The sequence below is a fragment of the Psammomys obesus genome, unplaced genomic scaffold, assembly GCF_907164565.1.
Source record: "Psammomys obesus unplaced genomic scaffold, mPsaObe1.curated_primary_1811, whole genome shotgun sequence".
NCBI classification, from domain to species: domain Eukaryota; kingdom Metazoa; phylum Chordata; class Mammalia; order Rodentia; family Muridae; genus Psammomys; species Psammomys obesus.
Genome location: NW_026596131.1, coordinates 10,939,992 through 10,962,214, shown reverse-complemented (window position 1 = coordinate 10,962,214; position 22,223 = coordinate 10,939,992). Strand labels below are relative to the sequence as shown.

General features: G+C 45.5%; 1 protein-coding gene across 1 annotated transcript in view; it reads left to right on the top strand.

The window, feature by feature from the left end:
- Grb2 (growth factor receptor bound protein 2) overlaps positions 1–22,223 on the top strand; it is a 64,027-nt gene that overhangs the window by 39,766 nt on the left and 2,038 nt on the right. Inside the window, exons 3-5 of the mRNA XM_055592539.1 lie at positions 11,502–11,599; positions 17,961–18,083; positions 21,541–21,709. Coding sequence (XP_055448514.1) covers positions 11,502–11,599; positions 17,961–18,083; positions 21,541–21,709 — 390 coding nt within the window. The remainder of the gene's footprint in view (positions 1–11,501; positions 11,600–17,960; positions 18,084–21,540; positions 21,710–22,223) is intronic.

Here is a 22,223-nt window from a genome sequence, read left to right as displayed (position 1 = left end):
CTCCTGGGTGACTTATGGTGATATTCCAGGCACCCAGTTTGAACTCTCGTCTGCTATAGTCTGCCACACCTGTGGTCAGCTCACAGATGATTTTAACAACCCTGTCTAGTAGAGTACGTTCTTAGTTTTTTGCTTCATAGCATCATACTTAACCATGACCCACGTGTACTTGAGTGTTGTCTTTTCCTGTTAATTGCCTGCATTCACCTCCACCCTGGGATAGGGAGTAGATTCCCCACCAGCAGTGATCTGTTTTAGTACATGATCACAGTAAGCCTGCACTAATTTGGCAGTATGCTATCCTAGGCTGACCTGGGTGTTACAACTGGCGTTATTTTTGTTGTGAATGAAGGCTGTTGGGCTTAAAGACCCTCATCGTTGAGTTTTTCCACTGTAAATCAATACCCCTTAACAAGAAGATTCAAGAGAATTTGAGATTTGAACTGAACGGACTGTTTCTGTTGTTACTAATGTGTAGTCATGGTTAGGGGAAGTATTGGGGAGGGCTCTGCAGGGTGGTGGAAAGTGAGTGGATCTTGAGGGGAACCAGTTAACAGATTAGGTGTCAGGGTCAGAAAAATGTATGCTTGCTTGCCTTGCTTGTTGAAGTTACTTTGTGTTTTAAGACGTAAAGAGTTTTGTAAAAGAAAAAAAAAAAAAACAAAAAACATGTGGTTGGCAGCAATATGACAAAGAACAGCTAAAAATACAGCAGCACATGCCTTTAATCCCGCACTCTGGAGCCAGAGGCAGGTGGATGTCTGTGAGTTTGACACCAGAATGAGTTCTAGAACAGCCAGGACTACACAGAGAAGACCTGTCTTTGCTGTTAAAGAGTTAGCTGTAGTTCGTTTTGGTTATTTCATCAGTTAGGAAATTCTGATACCATTTTGGCCAAGAGAACAATGTATGTGTCCACTGCTCAACAGTAAGCTGAGGAGCCTTGCACATTGCTTCCACTCAGCGTCTCTGCATATACGGAGCAGAGTTAAAGGTGTAAAAGATGTGAACAGTCACAGTTCAGGGTCCATAAACTTCCTTGCTATATCCCCAGCTCCATAACTGCTCCCACCCTACTTGGTGCACCTGGCAATGTGTGTGAGGTCTAGAGTCCTGGAAGGGTGTCCTTTCTGTCAGTTCGCCTCAGTCTGCCCTGTCACCTGGGTTGAGGAGAGCCTGTCTAGTACGAGCTGTGGCTAGGTTGATCTTCAATCCCAAGGATTAAGTGCAGGGCCTTGAGCTTATGCTATGCAGCCAGCTAGCCACTGATCTACAACCCCAGTCCCTGGGTCCTGATATATATTTTGTCCTCTTGAAACTTCCACATGCCTGTGGGTTGCTGTGTTCCTTGTGTGTTACTCCCCTTTGTGTCCCTCCCCACCCCCCATGCAGTGGAAGTTCTAACCTTCTGAGAGTGGCTCTACTTGAGTTGAGTAACAGGCCTTTCAGGAGTTTGGGGAAGGGGAACCCAGTGACCAAAGACAGTTACTTTGAGTGGAAACTCTTTGTACCCTTTGTACAAAGCCTGTTCTGTGTTATTGTTTGTGCATTTGGGTTTTGTCGTCTGCATATTTCTCCATGTGGACTAAAATCACATAAATACGAACCATTTTCCTGTTTTGTCAGGTCCCCTGAGCAGTTTTTCTAAGTGACAACTGAAGCAGGAATTGAGGGAGATAGCAGTTTATGTTCTGAGTACTGAAACTAAACTGTTTCTCAGAGAAAGAAATGCTCTGTGATTTGAATTTTTTTTTTTTTTCCTGTTATAGTAATTTTGATGATGCCCTAAAGATCAGATGGGAGGTCAGCAAGGCCTATGGGCTCAGCAGCTATGAAAGAGAGGCCCAAGGCCTGCTTGAGGTGGCACAAAAAAGCACCTCTTACATTTCTTTATATAAAGTCAGTGTAGTAGGGGAGCCGAGAGAGTAAGGGACACAGAAGCTATCTCAGACAGCTCAAAGGGAAAGGGGACTGCATGGTGGCAGCAAGAATGTTAAGTCAGTGCCCTAGTCCAACACACACACAGGGTCACACCATCTTTCCCCCTTCTATAACCTACAGCTAGGTACTGGGGAGAGGAAGGCCTCATGTTCAAACGTTAGCGTCTCCATTCTGCCTGGGGTGAAGCTGATAGTCATTGTTCTAGGTGACACAGTGGAACCAGGGCAGAGCCTGGTGTCTACTTTTCTCTATGATCTTCTTGTCTTAGTAGAGGCTTTTCTTATTTGCTCAACTTCTGAAATTCTTTTGTTGTAGCTTTTGTTATTTGGATTTTGTTGTTACTTTGTTTTTTGAGACAGGGTTTCTCTATGTAGTCTTGGGTGTCCTGAAACTCTCTGTAGAGCAGAGTTGAACTCGGGCCTTGAACTCAGAGATTCACCTACCTCTGCCTCCTGAGTGCTAGGATTAAAGACTACCACTGGCTGTGTTTGAACTACTTAAGGGACTCTTGCATTTCAGAGATGCCTGTGTGATCCCTAGGCTTCTAACATGATGACTTTTGGATATGGAAAATGTGTTTCTCTGTACATTAGTCTTGTTGCAATTCAGCAAAAGAATAAAAAGCTCCAGAATCTTCCAGACTGTTGATGAAAGGTGTTTCTGGAAGAATTGTAGCTATAAAATAAAACTGCATGAGCGGTGGATATAGCACAGTGGCAGACTGGTCCGTATAAGGCCCTGTAGCACTGAAAAACCAAACAGCAAAGCTAGTCACAGGTAAGGCATGCAGATAGAAGAAGATGGCTTCTTCAGGTTTCCAGGAAGCACCCTGCCCCAAGATGGAAGTGACATTAGAACTCTCCAAAAATCAACACATTTCCTCTTTCTTAAACCAGTCAGAGCATTGACTCCATTATCCATGTTGTGGTCACCTGTCCTTCCTGTGCCCACATGTCCACCCTGAAACCTTTCTGTCTTAGAGACAGTGCACACAAGCTTAGAGACGACTCTGCCTCACACTTTGAGGTACATGGTGACCTTTTGAGAGTGACAGGCAGGCCCTATTTATGTTGCTGCTTCTTTGGAACAAATTCAGGAGCTCTTCCTTCTTTCTAGGATGTTAGAGGTTCTGCTGGCCGTGGTGGTTCACATAGCCCTCTATCCCTGCACTTGGGAGAATGGGGCAGGAAAATTGAGGGCCAACCTGGGTTACATAACAATACTGTCGTCGTCCCGTCCCCCCCCCCCCAAGAGTCTTGTTTCTTGTCACCTAATGAAGAGTGTGTGCTATTCTTTTGGGGACCTATGAGTGCTGCATGCTCTGTTGAGCTGTGGGCATCACTCAGAGCAAAGCTCATAGACTACCTCAGAACACACCACATGCTATTTTGAGAGGATCCCAGTTGAGCATTGGGTGTTGAGCTAGCTTTAGGACACTGACAGCAGGTTAGTTGGGGAGAGGCCAAGGCCTGCCGATACGCATGACAGAGTAGAAGAAACATTCGAAGGGCTGTGTTGTTACTGACTGGTCCTCCACAACACTGTAGGACTAAAGCTGAGAGAGAAGGGTTGCTAATGTGGTATGAGCACTGAGATGAACCTGGAAAGAGCTGACTGGCTAAGACAAAGATACCACAGGACAGAAGAGAGATGCCGTGTGCTTAGAGGTTAGTGAGTCAACGGGTTTGCCTGAAGTAACAGTTCATTTGGAGAACTAATGGGTGAAACTTGGTCTTGGTCAGTGTTCTGCTGTGAAGAGACCCCATGACCACAGCAACTTTTAAAAAAGAAAACATTTAATTGGGTCTTGCTTACAGTTTTCAGCGATTTAGTTCCATTATCATGGTGGGAAGCATGGCTGCAGGGAGGCAGTGGTGCTGGAAAAGTAGCTTGGGAGTCCTACATTGGATTCCAGAAGCAGATGGAGTGAGCATCTCCTGGCCTGCACCACAGTAACACACTTCCTCCTGTGAGGCCACACCTATTCCAGCAAGGCCACGCCTCCTCTTCCTTCTCAAGTAGTGCCACTGCCGGATAACTAAACATTCAAATATATGGGCCTGTGGGGCCAGTTCAGTCTTGCACTGTGATGTCTGGCATTGGTGGGCCTTGCTAGGCTGAACCCAACTAAGTGGGCTGCTTAGGAAGGCAACAGTTGGGGAAGAAACATTTGAAGAATGCTTTTATAGGAGAAAGCTGGGGAGGGGGAGATTTCCTCCTACCTTTCTGGACTCCCTTCTGTATTGTTTGACAGCATTGCCTAATTGCCTGTTTTAGTTCTTGAAAATTGTTTAATAAAACCCAGTTTAGGAGAAAAACCACCATAGTTACATACATATAATTTTATTAATACCACAAATAGGATAGGTTGGTGGTTTTTGTTAAGTTTTTGTTTGTTTGTTTGTTTGTTTTTAATTTCATGAAGGATCTGGCCTGACTGGGAAGCTGCCCTCTTTCCTCTTCCAGTTCTCACAGAGCTGTGGCTTTGCAGCAGCTGTCCTGAACCCTCAGAATGGAGTACCCTGCAGGGCAGGCTGGAGGTCTCTGTGGAACCAGGAACCTCTCTTACCCATTTCTCTTAAGTTCATCATAGCCTGATGCTCCCTAGTAAACCAAGGTGTTGTAGGTTCACCCGTACCTTTAATCCTAGCACTAGGCACAGAGGCAGCAGGATCTTGAGTTCAAAGCTTACTAGTGCATAGCAGGACTCTGTCTTCAGCCAGGCAGCGGTGGCCATGCACTTGGGAGGCAGAGGCAGGAGGATCTCTGTGATTTTAAGGGCAGCCTGGCCTACAGAGGATTCTAGGACAGACAGGGCTACACAGAGAGAAATCCTGTCTCGAAAAACCAAAAAATAAAAACAAAACAAAAAAGACTATTGTCTTAAGGGAGTGGTAAAGAGGAAAGAGGAAAAAAAAAATAGAAAAGTTCATAGTGGCTTATCTGCACTGTGGGGGTGTTTTTCATGCTTTGGCTCAAGGATAACAGTCAGTGTGGCCAAGATGTTTCTCCCGCGAGCCAAACCTGTAACAGATGGATGTGGTGATTGCAAGGCACTTACTCAGAGTGCTGGTAGTGAATCAGTGTGGCTCGGGTCTGAGTCAGGGCCCGTGCTGTCTGTCAGGGTGCTGGTGAACATTCCCATTGTCTCTGTGTTAGATGTGACAGAAACTGAAAGGAACTAATTTTAAATAGCTCCTTTACCCTCATGAGGGGCCGATTGAATTTGCTTTTAAGGGTTAAAATCTTTAAAAAGTGTGTTTGTGTTGTGTTGAAAGTATATGATAGGGGAGGTTAGGAAGATGGCTCAGTGGGGAAGAATGCTTGCTGTGCAAGCCCAGGGAGCTGAGTTCAAATCTCCCAGCACCTGTGTGCCGTATGCCTGTAACCCTAGCACTGGTCAGCAGCAACAGTAAGATCAGGGAGTTTGCTGGCCTATCAGCCAGCCTAGTCAACATGGTACACTTTGGATTCAGTGAGAGACCCTGTGTAAAAGGAGGAATATAACAGATGCTGGAAAAAGACACTGGTGCCCTCCTGGCTTCCACATGTCTGTGAGTGTGGGCACATGAATGCACGTGCACAAACAGTAGTGTCTGTCGATGCCATGGTAGTCAGTACTCTGTTAAGGTTGCTTAATTGGTTGGCTTGTCAGTTCCTGAATCGGACTTCTGATGTTAAGTTTCTGCAATTCAATGACTAGCACCTGATATTTTTATTTTTTATAAATTAAGAACTTAAATTAAGAACTTGTTTTTGTTGTTTGGTTGGTTGGTTTGGTTTTTTGAGACAGGGTGTTTCTGTGTAGCCCTGGCTGTCCTGAAACTCACTCTGTAGACCAGGCTAGCCTCAAACTCACAGAGATCCACCAGCTTCTGCCTCCCAAGTGCTGGGATTAAAGGGGGAAGAGGCAGAGCAATATCTGAGTTTGAGGCTGGACTAGTCTCCAGAGTGAGCTCCGGGACAGCCAGTGCTATACAGAGAAACCCTGTCTCTCTCTTTCTCTCTCTCTCTCTCATACACACACACACACACACACACACACACACACACACACACACGCTGCTTTAAAATGTTACTTGGTACACAAATGCTCTTACAGAGATTGTTGTCTTTCACCAACATAGATTGATAAACTTTTGAATTAATTTTTACTGCACATGTGTACACATGCATGTATGGGAGGTATCGGTATCCGAGTACCACAGTGGGTGTGGAGGTCAGAGGATAACCCATGATAGTTCTTTCTTCCCACCGTGTGGGTCCTGAGGATAGAACCCTGGTGGTAAGGCTACAAGTATATCTACTGAGCCACCTCACTTGGCCAGTTCTAACTTTTGATTGAGGTGTACTACACAACGCAGAATTCATCTGTCATAGTTGAATTTCCACAAACAGTGCACACCCAGTTAGGCAGCACCAGGAGAGGAAACACAGGAGTCCCACCTTGGTGTTGCCACCACGTGTCCTCCATGTAATTCCGTTTTTTCTAAATGCCCTTCTGGTTTGGTCTAACATTTCCAAGGAGTATCTGGAAGGATGGACTCACCGCTCACTGAAACTGGCTCTTTCTCCTTTTACAATCTCATTTCTTGATCAGGCTGCTCCCGTTGAACCAAAGTGCCCATGTGTGTGGAGGGATGGGGGTTGTAGCTGCTGAGTCATAACTTAACACAATGTAGAGGGGATAGACAGAAATGGAGCTGCTGGGTATGGCTAGAGACCTTCCTTGGAATGTTCACCAAGGCTCGGAATGTGGGGTGGTGAAATCACCTGTTGAGGGTAGCTGTATCATTCCGAAGGGCCTTCTGCAGGGAGATGGTAGTAGAAACCGTTCTTGAAGCTCAGGACAGGCTGCAAACTTAATCTGTGAGAGCTATGAGGGTTCAGCTAGAAATAGGCTCGTGGGCACTGACATGCCCAGGTGCCTTGAGCTGCCCTTCATTCCACTTCACTTTGTATCTTTTGCAAATTTGTTTGTTCAGATACCAGATTAAAAAAAAAAAAAAAAGTTAATTTGGAGCTGGGCAGGGTAACATGCCCTTTTCAAGGCCAGCTGAGTCTATGAAATGAGTTCCAGGCAACCAGGGCAATGCAGAGTTCCTGTCTCAAAAAAGAAGCAAAGTTAATTTGGGAGGCTGGAGAGAGCTCGGCAGCTAGGAGTATGCATGTATTGCTCTTTCAGGGACCCGCATTTAGTTCACTATACCCGCATTGGCCGGCTCACAGCTGCCTGTAACTCTAGAGGGTTCACGTCTGGCTTCTACTGCCACCTACATTCAAGTGCACATACCTGCACATAGACACGAACGTCTAAAAAATGAGATCTACCCTCCTCTCTTCCCATGTTTTTGCCTGCATGTCTGTCCACCACATTCATACCTGGTGACAGCAGACTCCAGAACAGAAGGCCTTGGGTCCCCTAGAACTGGAGTTATAGACAGTTTGAGTATGTGTGTGGACCTGAGAATTGAACACAGGACCTCTGGAAGAGTAACTAGTGTTCATAACCACTGCATCATCTCTCCAGCCCCAAAAAGTTAATTATTGAGTTTTGTTATCCAGTGTCCAGCTTCCCTGTGAACGCTTTTCTGTGTGTAGAACAAGAAGCCCTGACCTCTGTCTTCCAAGTGACTCTCCTGTGCTTTCCCCAAGCAGAGCCAGCCTGTTCTTAGATTCTAGAGTAGCACCCTGCCTGTATGTTGTTTCCAAGGTAACTGAAATTGTAACTATTCGTGTGCAAAGCATCCTATTTCCCTGCCATCTGAGTAACCCCTAGTGATGGTTTGGTACTATAGAAAACCATGGCTGTAAATTGCCCAGATCTGGGAGTTGCCTTGATATCTTATGCTTTGTCAAAGGGATACTTCTTAGGGGGACTGGCGTCAGTTCTGTTAAAGATGGCATTAAGAACATACAGCTTACCTGGACAGTGGTGGCGTGTGCCTTTAATCCCATGACTGCAGAGGCAGGCAGATCTCTGTGAGTTCAAGGCCAGCCTGGTCTACAAACCAAATCCAGGACAGCCAGGGCTGTTACACAAAAGTACCCTGTCTTGAAAAAAATGAGGAAGAGACAGAGGAAAGGAAAGGAAAGAAGAATATGGAGCTCAGGGACTCTTGGCATGTCCTGGGTCTATTTTTCACAAGGCTGCTGGGTGCAGTCAAATTAGTCTTTGCTATGTAAGTCCCTTACTCTTTTTTAAAAAGATTTATTTATTTATTTATTTATTCATTCATTCATTTATTTATTTATTTATTTATTTATTTATTTATTCTTTATGCCGTATTCTGCATGCCAGAAGAGGGCACCAGATCTCATTGTAGATGGTTTTGAGCCACCATGTGGCTGCTGGGAATTGAACTCAGGACCTTTAGAGGAACAGCCAGTGTTAACCTCTGAGCCATCTTTCCAGCACCCGAGTTCCTTACTCTTTTATAATGCATAAATAGGTCACAGTCAGTGCCTTGTCAGCCTGGCTCATCTGCTTTCCAAGAACTCCAGAACACGTGGTTACACCCCAGCAGTTCTTGCCCAAGCTCACTTACTGCTTTGTCATTACCAGAGGGTCATCTTTCACAAGATACTGTAAGGCCACATTTTTTTTTTTTTTTTTTTTAAACCCCTATTTTTGGTTGATAACAGTACTGGCCTTAAGCAGCTTTAAAAAAGAGGAAAAGGAAGAAAGCACCTCTCCTAGTGAGCTGCTGAGAACTCTGCTTCATAGATGGATATTGTGGGTCAGGAGAGTCTTACTACTAATTCTGTCTTCGGTGTACCTGTTTGAGCAGCAAAACGCCTCTGCTGGTCACTGCACAGGTTATTGTTTGCTAATGAAGGCTCTTAAATTATGCATGTCCTTAATATAGTGTATCATCACAATCTTTAATAAAATGTGAACGATTTTTCAAAGATTTTTATTTTATGTGTGTGCCTGGCTGTACGTGCATGCTCCACACACAAGCAAATGCCCTTGGAGTCCAGAAGAGGACTTTAGATCCCCTGGAACTGGAGTTACAGGTAGTCATGAGTGGCCCAGTGTAGAATCAAATCTAGGTCCTCTGCATGAGAAGCAAGTGTTTATAACTGCTGAGCCATCTGTCCAGCCTCTATTTTCTCCCCAAGATAGTTTTTTTTTTCTATGTAGCCCTGGATGTCATGGAACTTGATTGTAGGTCAGGCTAGCCTCAAATTCAGGGATCCACCTACATCTGCCTCCTAAATGCTGGGATTAAAGGCATGCATCACTACACCATGCCCAGCCCAATTTTATGTGTGTGGATGTGGTTGTGTGTGTAGATCAGAGAACAGCTGTGTTTGGTTCTCTTGTTCTTGTTTGTTTTGAGACTGGATCTCTCTTTGTTGTTCTGGAAATCACTGTGTAGACCAAGCTGAACTTGAATTTATAGAAATCGGCCTGCCTCTGCCTCCAGAGTGCTAGGATTAAAGGCATTCGGTTCTCTGTTTTTACCTTAGTCTAGAGCTCCAACTCAACAAGCTTCCATGGCATTGAGCCGTCTTGCCAGCACATAAATGTTTGTATGTTGAAAGGAAAGAATTAACAAGCCTAAACTTTGTGTGGTAGCTTATGGCTCTAATTCCAGTCTATAGGAGGCTGACCCAAGAAGATTGCCCTTAGGACCACCTGAGGCTGGCTCTGCTTGGGGAAAGCACAGGAGAGTTACCTGGGAAAAGAGATTAGGACTTCTTGCTCTACACATGGAATAGCATTCACAAGGAAGCTGGACACTGGAATAACAAAACTCAGTAATTAAACAAAAAAGATAGAAATTTGTCAGTGCTATACTGTGGGTATGTGAGGTTCTCTCACTGGTTGAATACTTACTGGCAATTTATTAGCTTTTTCAAGATTGCACTTGTTTTCTTTTTTGGGACAGGATCTTACTATGTAGCTTTGGCTGGCCTGGAACTCTGTATAAACCAGGCTGGCCTCAAACTCAGAGATCTACCTGCCTCTGCCTCCTGAGTGCTGAGAGACATGGCACCACTCCATACCTGGCCCACAGTGACATTTAAAGACACACACCTAAAGCCAGTGACTATCACCTGTGGCTAGAAGCTGGCCAGCATGGCAGATGGGTAGCCACATAATGAACCTCCTTGGCTTGATGCCGTTGTTGAGATATGCATGGTCTCTGTTGCAGCTGACAGGCTGTGGCCTTTTTTGATGTTTTATGTCATTTTAAAATGTCAGCATGTAAATACCAGCCAAGTTAAAGCTTCCTGGTTTCTAACTTGACTTATGTTCAACATCTCAAAGTCACTTTGTTAATATAAAAAAAAAAATCTTACCAGCTTCCTTTTAGAACTTCATTGCATACTATATACTAACCACCACTGTTGGAGTCAGCATTTCCTTGGCTCCCTGTTTGGAGTTGAACTCATCTGTATTTTCTCTTCCTCCATTTCGTTCTCTTGGATATCTCAAAACTTTTAGCAAACCGACTGCTTCTATTAATTTCTGGAATTAGAGGTGGAAGCTACCACACATGTTCCTTCCTCCTTTCCTTTCTTCCTTCCTTCTCTCCCTCTCATTCTCCCTCTCTCCCCCCCCCTCCCCCCCCCATTTTTCTGAGACAGGGTTTCTCTGTGTATCCCTGCCTGTCCAAGAACTCACTCTGCTCAGTCTTGGAGATCTACCTCCCTCTGCCTTCTAAGTGCAGGGAATCAGGGCCTGCACCAACACCATCCGCCTCCATTTTCTTAATACCAGCCTTAAACCAAGCATGCAGTACACACCTGTAATCCTGGAACTTGGGAGGTCGAGGATTGGGAGGTCTGACCAGTCTGAGCTTGTTAATAGTGAGTTTGTGAACTGCCTGGTCTACAAGGTGAGACCAAATCTCAGAAAGCAACCCAAACAATCCATATGCATGCTTGTGATCCACTTGGGAGGTGGAGGCAGCAGGATCGGAAATTCGAGGTCACTTCCTAGCCACCGAGTTCCAGAGAGAGAGAAAGAGAGACCAACTAACTTTATGCCCTCTGTTGAAAGTCTAGAATTTGCTGAGATTTGGGACTGAGTTATGCTGGTAGGTCTGCCTCCAGGGGTGCCTGATGTGGGTTTTGCTTGCTTAGTCATTAGAAGAGTTTCTTATACACAGTTTCTTATACACCTCCCCCCCCCCCCCCCCCCCCCCCCCCTAACCCCAGCAGTGCTTGGAACTGCTTGCTGGGGACCTGCAGAGAAGCTTGCTGGAAATTTGGTTCCTTGGCTCAAGCTCCTGTGCTCTCTGACACTAGTCTCTGTCTCCTAGAGAAGCCTCCTTAAGAAAACACTGATCTATTACACCGCCATTCTTTCTGCCTTCCTGCTGAGGGTTTAACTGTAGGTGTTGAGAAAGAAGCCTTACCTTTCATTGCCAGAGAGTTTCTTTTTCTCTAACTTTCACAGCTTAATATATAATGTTTGGCTGTTGGAAGTTAAAGCATTCTGAAACCCAAATAAGCCTTCTGTAGACCTAGGGGACATGACCGTGGCTGTGCTTAGAGTAGGGGAAATGGTTGACTTTCTTTTTCTTTGTCTTACTATTTTTCAGGTTTTGAATGAAGAATGTGATCAGAACTGGTATAAGGCAGAGCTCAATGGGAAGGATGGCTTCATTCCCAAGAACTACATAGAAATGAAACCACATCCGTAAGTCTGACTCTGTGGTCTCCTAAGCTGGGGCGCTCATGCACTTTCTTGCCTGTCTCAAGTTCCATTTTTGATTGAACTTTTTTTTTTGGGGGGGGGGGGGGCTCACTATGTAGCTTTGTTGTTCCAGAGCTTGCTTTGTAGACCAGGCTAGCCTCACAGAGATCCACCTGCCTCTGCCTCTCCAGTGGTGAAATAAAAGGTGTGCACCATCATGTCTGTTTTCTTTTTCTTTTTTTTTTTTAAGATATTTATTTATTTAATTGTTTGTTTGTTTGTTTATTGTATGAGTGCTCTATTTGCCTGTGGGCTTGCATGCCAGAAGAGGGCATCAGATTCCATTATAGATGGTTGTGAGCCACATTGTGGTTTCTGAGAATTGAACTCAGGACCTTTGGAGGAACGAGCAGACAGTGCTCTTATCTGCTGAACCATCTCTGTAGTCCCCTGGTTGGTTTGTTTTTATGAGACAGGCTTAACGTCTTTTTTTTGGTTGGTTTTTGTTTGTTTGTTTTGTTTTTGTTTTTGACACAGGGTTTCTCCATATAATAGCTCTCTGGCTGTCCTGGAACTCACAAAGCTCCCTGGCTTAAAGTCTTAATGAAGAAATCAAACTGATAAACATTTAAATGGCATATACACACTATATTCCTGTACATGTGCATTCTGTCCATGGTGAAGAAGGCCCTTTGCTTGAGATCTCGGCAGCCTAAGAGGGGGGACCAGTGTGCTGCTGGCCTAGGTTCCTGAAAGGCAAGCTTGAATGGGGTAAACCTGAAGAAGTTCTGAGTGTGAACTCCTTACAGATTCCTGTGCTGTTAATAAGCTTGCTTTGCATTCTTACAGCCTTACAGTCTTGGTTAGTTTTGTTGTTGTTTTGCTTCAGGGAGTTGTATGGGCTTTTCACAGACAGAATGGAGAATCACAGAGCAGTGAGGAAGACCCTTGGATCAGATCACAGAGCCTACGCATCTCACCCCTTTAAGACAAATAATCCTTGTACTTCTGTTCCCTTCATCCATGCTCAGGAGTGTCAGAAGTATCTGTACTGCACAGGCAGTGCACACTCTTAGTCCCAGCATTGGCAGGCAAAGGCAGGAGGATCTGCAAGTTCAGACCAGCCTGCTTCACAGTATCAAGGTCCAGGTTAGACAGGGCTGCACAGTGAGACCCTGTCTTAAAAAAGAAGGAGGAGCCGGGTGCAGTGCACACCTGTATTCCCAGCATTCTGGTAGGCAGAGGCAGGAGGATCTTGTGAGTTCAAGGCCAGCTTAGTCTATAAAGTGAGCCGAGGATGGCCAAGGCTACACAGAGAAACCCTGTCTTGGCAAAAGGGTGGGGGGGGGAGAAAATATAATAGTGTATATGATTAAAAACAAAAACCACAAGGGCTAAAGAGACACCTCAGTGGTTAAGAACACTGGGTACTCTTCCATCAAATCTGGGCTTGATTCCCAGCACCAACATCATGGCTCACAGCCATCTGTAACTTAAGTTCCAGGTGACCCAAATTCTCTTCTGACCCCCAAGGTCACTGAGTTCTAGGCACAGATATACATGCAAGCAAAACATCCATGCATGTAAAATTAATTATTTTTAAATAAAAAAGAAAAAATAGAAGGTCTATAAACGGTTTGTAAAGGGCTAGATAGTGAAAGTTTCAGATTTAGTCTTGGTGAACCACATTCTGTTGCCTTCTTATTAAAGACTTTTCTTTTTTGTCGTCCCCCCCCCCTTTGTTTATTTCTTACTTTCTGAATCAAAGCCTTAACATGTGACCCTAACTGGCCTAGAACTTCCTTTGTTGACCAAGCTAGCCTTAAACCCAAAGATCTGTGTGCCTCTGCCTTCCAAGTATTTGTATTAAAGGTTCATACCAGCATGCCTGTCCTGCCTTCTTTAAAAAGGTAAATTGAGATCAGGGTTAATGGCACACTCCTTTAATCCCAGCACTTGGGAGGCAGAGGCAGAATTCTGTAAGTTCAAGGTCAACCTGGTCTACAAAGTAAGTTCCAGGACAGTCAAGGGTACACAAACCTTGTCTCTGGAAAAGAAAAACAGCAACAACAAAATACTTGTGTGTATGTGCCTGAGTGTATGTTACATGCATGAACCCCAGATATCAAAAGGGGGCATTGAATCTCTGGAACTGGAGTTACAGGTGGTTGTGACCTGCCATGTGGGGGCTCGGAACTGAACCCAGGTCCTCTAAAAGAATAATTAAATGTTCTTAAACACTTTGCCATCTCTTTACCTTCTCTCTTCTTTTCCTTTCCTTCTTTCTTTTTACACCCCCCCCCCTTCTTTCATCCTGGGAATTGAATAGTAGGTAAACATTAATCACTGGAGTGTGTCCTAATCCCCTAAAATTTATGCTGTAATGATCCATTAGGACTGGGCTTGCTTTTGAATGCACAGTGCCCTGGATTCTATCCTGGTACCTTCTCCCCCCCCCCCAAAAAAAAAAAAAAGTTTATAAAATAAATAAAAACTGTAAAGAGATGTGGTTTCGTGGTAGAATGCTTGCCTCAAATTCATGAGGCCTTAGATTCCCAGCACTAGAGTAGAGGGAGAAAAACAGGTATGCTTATATCTCTTAGCATTCCAGAGACGGAACTATGAAGATCACAAATGCAAGGCCAGCTTGGGGCTGACAAGCCTAACAGCTGGAGTTCAATCCTAGAACCCAGGGTAGAAGGAGAGAACTTTCTCAAAAGTTGTCCCTGACATCCACAAGTATGTCATTGTGTTGTGAGTACATGTACATGAATATACACACCTGCCAGCCTGAATTACACAGCAAAAGGCCCTCAGATTCAACAGTTGGTTTGTGGGACATTAAAAAAAGGAGCACATTTAGACTGAGAGCTGTGGTTTCCCAACTGCTGTGCTAGAAGTATCAGGAGTTCAGGGCCAGTCTGGGCAATTGAAAGGACCTGAGGGGTGTTAGCTCACATTGGTGGAACACTTAAGCAGTATGATGAAGCCCTCGGATTAAATTCTTAGTACTCTAGGAAGCGGCAACATGATCTGCTGGGTTATTTCGAGCTGTCTGAAGGACAGTCAGTGCCCCTGCACCCTGAGCTCTGGAAAGGGAGCCTTTCTCCAGGACTTCATAAGCTCTTCCCGCCGTGGATCTGCCAGATGGTTGAGTGTGGCACCCTATTGTGGTGTACCAGAGGCTGGCCCTCCCCTAGCCCCTTTGTTTGAAGAGGAAGAGGGCAGTTATAAAATAGAGTGCCCTCCACCTAATCGATGTATTTGGTTCCACGTGAAGACTGACTGCAGTGACCGCCGCTGCAGTGCTGCAGTAAAAGTTGTGTGTACCCAGGAAATCCACACGCACTCTTCATAGTAAGTGCATGTGGGCAGGAGCCTATGGCGTGTTATAAACAAGACTTTGGAAAATACATCTCTCCTCTCCTTGGCTTCCTTGCTTGCTATTTTGAGGATAGTACGACCAGTCCAGTCTTTTTAAAGATTAGCAGAACATTTGTCTGTAGGCATGCAGTTATACATAAATATCACCATTAAAAGAATTCTGTCCGGCCAGGCATGGTGGCACACACCTTTAATCCCAGCACTCAGGCAGAGGCAGGTGGATCTCTGTGAGGCCAGCCTGGTGTACAAAGGGAGTCTAGGACAGCCAAGGCTACATAGAGAAACACCATCTCAAAAAACAAAAACAAAAAAAGAAAAGGCCTAGAGGCATCCATTGCCAGCAGTTGATGCTAAAGAGAGTGGGCTTGAGGAAAAGTCATCTTTCTATTCCTATTTCATGTACATTTAGGCCACTTTGATTTATATCTACTGCTTTATAGCTTTAAAGAGAGCGGATGAATATAATCAAAAGGTTATATCGTTTGAAATTCTCAAAGAATAAAAAAAAAAAATTTTTTTTTAAGTATGTGCTTGGTGGAAATATCTTAGGGTCCAGGAAGGGAGAAAAGTGGCTGTTGAGAAGACTTGCCCCTGCCTGGTGACTGTGGAAGTGAGGGCACTGTCATTGTGGACCAGACCCTGGTCATGGCCAGACGCAGCTATACCATAAATATAGTGAGCCCTTAAAAGTGCCAGAGAACACAAAAGGTGGGCAGCATACTTGGGGATTCCCTGTTCTGAGGTGATTCTGTCCGTTAGTAGGGAATTTCCCTTTTTGTGGCCTGCTTCCGGGGCACTGCGGGCTTCACTCTTAAGCATCTGTAGAGCAAAAGGGTGAGTCTCCATAGCCTGGCATGAGAGCATGAAACATGAACAAGACATGAAAGTTGGATTTGGGTGCATTCAGATTCATTCAAGCAGTTTCTGGTGTACCCCTCCTTGCAGTTTCATGTCTTCTGCCTGAATTTTTGTTGTAAAGATTTATTATGTGTACAGTATTCTGCCTGCATGTATGCCTGCACTCCAGAAGAGGGCACCAGATCTCATTATAGATGGTTGTGAGCCACCATGTAGTTGCTGGGAATTGAACTCAGGACCTCTGGAAAAGCAGACAGTGCTCTCAATTCTCTGAACTGTTTCTCCAGCCCCTGAATTTTAGTTTTAATCTGACAGAATTTCTTGAAAATATCTTGCAGTGTGGTTGTTTATAAGGTAGCTGTGAGCCTTGCCTGTGGCAAATGCCCATTTCTCAGTATGTGGGAAGCCATTGTGGATCAGACATGAAAGCCTGTCTCAAAACAAACAGCAACCTTGGTGGCTTACACTTGAAATCTCACCTTTTGGAGAGCTAAATAGTTGGAAAGTTCAAAGCCAGCCAGCTTGGGCCACAGACTTCCGGAACAGCATGGGCTACGATATGAGGCCCTGCCTCAAAGTAAGTATAGGTCCAGCAAGATGGCTCATCAAGCAGAGTACTTGTCACATAAACCAGACGACCTGAATTTGATTCCTGGAACCCACAAAAAGGTGTAAGGACAGAATTAAGTCCAGAGTGTTGTCTTCTAACCTTCAGCTATACATATAATAATTTAAAAAGACCATTAAAAGATGATTATAAAACTTAGCTTTAGGTGACAACAGTAACAAATAGTTTTTGTAATTTTATTGTTTTATATGTATGGGTGTTTTGCCTATGTGTATGTCTGTGCATTGTCTGCTTCACGAGACTATCCCCGGAATTGGAGTTACATGTGGGTGCTGGGAACTGAACCCAAGTCCTCCAGAAGAATAGCCAGTGCTCTTAGCCTACTGCTGAGCTGTTTCTCTAGCTTGAAATTAAAAAATAAAAAAAAAATTAGGATTATGTTAGTTACTAGGGTCCTGTTGTGCATGCATGAGGCCTAAGGTTCAGCACCCCACACCACATAAAAGAAGGCATAGTGGCACATACCTGGGCCAAGCACTAAATACAGGAAAGTCAGAAGTTCAGGCTCCTCATCTGCCATGTAGTAAGTTTGAGCCAGTCTGGGGAAATCCAAGTAGGCTTATCACTACCTGAAAGAAAATAATGGGCCTGGGTATGGAGGCGCTTGCCTGTAATGGCAGTACTGGGGGAGGGTGAGGCAGGAGAATCAGAAGTTCAAGGCTAGCTTTGTGTACATAAGGAATTTGAGGGCACATAAAGACCCTGTCTCCAAAATAACAATAATAGCTATAATGAAGTGAAGATTTGATTTGCAATTGTAAGAGACGGTTGGTTCTGTTTTGGTTATCATTCATATACTAAAGAATTCCAGCTACCATATAAGGTAAGGTAGGACTTTGGTCTCACTGTGTAGCTGTGGCTGTCCTGGAACTCTGTAGACTAGTCTAACTTCAGAACTTAGAGAGACCTACCTGCATCTGCCTTTTGAGTGCTAGGATTCCAGGTGTGGGGCACCACCAGCACCTGGAGTCAGTCTGCTTGCTCACAAACCAAGCCTCCCCTTTTGCTTTGGCAGATTCCCTGCCTCCAACTTCTAGTCCTCCCCAGTGGTCTCTTTCACTCCTATTATGAAATGGCTTTGAAAGGCCTTTCTCTGTCTCTCTGTCTCTGTCTCTCTCCCCCTCTCCCTCTCTCTCTCTATCTCTCTCTCTCTCTCTGCCCCTCATCCTTGGGTTCAGGGCTTTCCTGGGTGCCTCCTGGTGAGTTCGCTTTCGGACTACATGTTTTTTGGAATGTTCTCTTCAGAGACTTAATGAGTGGCCTGCATTGAGTTTTGATCTAGAGAGTAGAGTGGGTGGAACTTTTTTGAAAGTCCCATCTCTCAAGAAGATCCTGAGTCAGACAAGAGTAGGCCCAGGGAGCCTTAGAGAAGAGACTAGCAGCTAAAGTTCTACCCCCTTCCTCCTACAAGAACTACTCTATTTACGCTTAAGACTCTACATCCCGTCTCTTTGTGGGGAAGCAGATGTTGACTGGCTTGCCTTCCTTCCTTAGGTGGTTTTTTGGCAAAATCCCCAGAGCCAAGGCAGAAGAAATGCTCAGCAAACAGCGGCATGACGGGGCCTTCCTAATCCGAGAGAGTGAGAGTGCTCCTGGGGACTTTTCCTTGTCTGTCAAGTAAGTATTTCCTGCTGGAGTGTCTACAGAAGCTGCCATTGACTAGATTGTAAGGCTACAGGGAAGATGGTGACAGATCTTCTTCATGGAAATCCAGTGTTTTGCTCTAAAGCCTAGTTGTAGCAGGCCTGAACCTGCGGGAACTGACAGCACTCAGGGCAGTTCTGATCCCCGCTGCTCCTGGCCCCTCCCTGCTTCGGCTCAGTTCCCGCCAACCACTAACAGTATCTGCATGCCTTCTCCTGTTGCTTACCTGGGCCAGATACTGTCAGAGGCCATGATAGTGGGGTATTGTCTCAAAAATCCAAATAGGAATTAATCCCAGCACTTGAGAGGCAAAGACGGGTGGATCTCTGTGAATTCCAGGCCAGCCCGGTCTACAGAGTGAGTTCTAGGACAGCCAGACTTACATAGTGAGGTCCTGTCTAAAAAAACAAAACAAGAAATTGCTTTCCTTAGTTTTCTGACTCTTCACCCTTTTCTAGTTAATGTGTTACTACAGAAGCCCACTCCAAAGTCTTTTCAGTCATTTCTTTTTTAACACACACTCTTCTCCATACTTCAGGCTGTCCTGGAACTTGATAAGTAGCAGGGACTGTTCTCAAATCGATGGCAATCTGCCTGTCTCGGGCTCCTGGGTGCTGGGATTACAGGCACGTGCAGCTACATCTACCTTACTTCATTATGTATCCATAAAGAGGGGTTAGGGAGCCAGGGCCTCTAACTAGACCCAGTGCTGAGGAAGCGAGAAGGCGGACTCTCAGGAGTCGGTTTTCTCTTCTATCTTGTGGGATCTGAGGTTAAACCCAGTTGTCAGGCCTGTGCAGGCTCCACTCACTGTAACCACCCACCAGTCCTGGCTGTTGTCTTTTAAATGCACCAACCGGGTCTCACCAAACTGCCCACACTAGGCACTGGGGTGTAGCATGTGAGGTGACCTGGGTCCCGTCACTAACTCACAAGAGATGAATGTGTGAACCCAGACTGGCCTCGAACCCTGACCCTTCCTACCTTCACCTCTCTGTAGTAGAAAGAACAGTCCTTCCAGGATCCCCTGGAACTGGGGTTACAGACAGTTAACTGTCATGTGGGTGCTGAGAATTGAACCCCGGTCCTGTGGAAGAACATTCAGTGCTCCCAACCATTGAGCCATCTCTCCAACCTCTCGTTTTTGGTTTTCTTGAAGTTTCTGTATGTAGCCCTGGCTATCCTGGAACTTTCATCTGTAGACCAGGCTGGCCTCAAACTCAGGATCTGCTTGTCTTTGCCTCCTGAGTGCTAGCAGATTCGTTTGTTTGTTTTGTTTTGGTTTTGGTTTTTTTCCAAACTGAGTATGATAATTGGTTCCTCTTACAATCAGGGCATTTGAAGTTTTTGATTGAACGAATGTAAGTAAGGGCCTAACAAAGCATTTTAAGCTGGGTTTGTAGAATTACCGTTTTTATGCTTCTCAGTAGCTGTGTGTCATCTGCTTTCCTTGGCCTATACTTCACCAAGTAGCAGTAAAATAGTTCAGGAAAGGGAAACAGGTAGTCAGTGGGTCATGGCCAGACCCCTGGGCAGTGTGTGAAACTGGAGACCAGCCTATATGTTCAGCACCATCTCTGTACATGCTCCTGCTGAAGGCACCAGGAAGGCCAAGCTCTTCCCTTCCATCAGAGGAAATATTGTAGGGGACAGAGAGCTAGGGCTGTAGGTATAATGCTTGTTTATATGCATGGGGTCTTGGGTTCTCTTCCTAACACAAGCACTACCTACAGCTGAGTGCCTACAACCTAGCACTCTGGAGGTAGAGGCAAGAGGATTGTAAATTCCAGATTGTCCTTGGCTATATAGTGAGTTCAAAGTCAGCCTGCCGATGACCTGCATCAATCCCCGGGGCCCACGTGGTGGAAGGAGAGAACTGCTTTCTAATACAAGTCCTTCCCTGACTCCATGCCCACCACACACATGCACACACGTGCATATATAGAGAAGTGTCATTTAAAAGGTAAACGGGGAACTTTTAAAGACGTTAATGTGTTACCACGTCAGGAATAAAATATGAGGGGAGTTGCTAACTGCCATACCAACATGAGCACCTGAGTTAGGATATGGGGGGTGGGAGGGGATGGGTCCCTGGAGCCCGGTGGCCAGCTAGTCCACACTAACCAGTGAGCCAGGAAGACAGCCAACATCGACAGTAGGTTTCCACATACCTGCACACGCGTACACATTCACACCCCATGAACATGTACACACACAGAAGGAAATCATGAAATATTGCCTTCAGTGCAAGCATCATCACAGGCTTAACGGTACCAGTCTGAGGGTAATGCACTAGTTTCGAGATCTTTAGAGTCTGATGACAAGGGGCATGGTAGAAGTCACCCTGGCTTTCAGTGACCCTGTACTCAGAAACCATGTGCATCACAGAAGGGCTCTTGGGCCTTTGGAGCCAGACAGGACCTTTGGCTCCTGGATCCACAGTTCTCTTGAAGCTTCTCAGTGAAAATGTAATCAAGTCTTTGGTCTGCTTTGGTCTTGCTTTCCTCCATTTCAGTTGTCAAAAGCCAGCTGGAAATTCCAGAAGTAACTTACTCCCAGGTTTTTATGATGGGGTATTGTTGTAATTGTTTCAGTGGAAACTAAACTTCATCAGATTATATGTGTCTATAGGGGAAAACAGTGTATCTGGGGTTTGATATCTGGTTTCAGATTTGCCCTGAGTGTTTGGAAGCATTAGGGTCCTGTGCTCCCCAGCTAGAAGCTCAGTGCTGCTATCTGCTGGATTGTCTTTAGAACTCCTTTACCTTCTTTAAGCTTTACGACTGAATTTGAAGGCTAGGCAGTGAACGGGAAGCAGTGTTCAGTCACAGAGCAGAGTGTGTGGGCCAGCCAGCACCAGTCAGTGACACTTGTCAGTCTTGCTTACTGGTGCTAAAGATAGCATGTTGTCCAATGATGGAGTGTTGGTTTCTTGATACTTAGGTCTTGTTACCCAGAAAAAAGAAAAACAGTGTGAAACAGTATGAAAATTCCTCAGTGGAAGAGCACAGCTTTGATGGCACGCCTGTACCCCCCAATAACGGGCAGGCTGGGTCAGGAGCATCACTGTGAATTTTAGACCAGCTTAGCCAGTTCAGTGAGCTTAAAGCCAACCTGAACTGCTGTTTGAATGTCACATTGTTTATTAACCCTTAGCATCATCATGGACTTCATGTATAGATGCTTGGGCATCTTCAGAGTTAGACTTGTGGGTGGATTCCCCCTCACTGGGATTATTTCTGTAACCAGTGACCAGCAGTCGGGAGAGGTCTAGGGGGAGGTTCCAGGGATGTTCCCCACTCTCTCCAGCTGGAGACTCGGGGTGCTATGTGTCCCCAGGCTCTGAAAAGCCATGCCAGACAGCAACTCCCTTGACACTGGGTTTGGGACTGCCCTGTGGCTGCTTCATGCCTGCTCTCCCTGTCCTCAGGTTTGGAAATGATGTACAGCACTTCAAGGTGCTCCGTGACGGAGCTGGGAAGTATTTCCTCTGGGTGGTGAAGTTTAATTCTTTGAATGAGCTGGTAGATTACCACAGATCAACTTCCGTGTCCAGGAACCAGCAGATATTCCTACGGGATATTGAACAGGTGCCACAGGTAAGCCAGAGAACTTCAGGTCAGTTCCAGAAAATGAGAGAGGCACAAAGGTCCTGGCAGGGCCACCGCAGCAGCTCCCTGCGCATGTTCGGGCTCTCCTTCATTCACAGGGAGGCTTGTGTCCCCAGGCAGCCTGTGAGGGAATGCTCTCTGCACTCGTTCCTGTTCCTCACTTGCTATCAGGAACTCTGGTTAGCACTGCCTTGTTTTGTGGATGCTCCTTTTTGACCTGTACCGCTTAAGTGACTGGAGCAGAAGCAGACATTTTCAAGTGTGTTTAAAAACTCTGCAACACACAGCCCAAGTCTTCGCTGCTCCCCACCAGCCAATATGGCCTATTGGCCATGCTTGTGACATAGATGTACATACCCCTGTGGGTTTTGAGTATTGATAAAGGATTACACGAAACCTACCCAGAAGGACTTAGCAACATGTATCAGTGGAGGGAGGGAGGTGGGGGCTGCTTTGGGAAGCGGGTGGGTTCGCACATGCTCACTCCCCTTGTGAGCAGTTC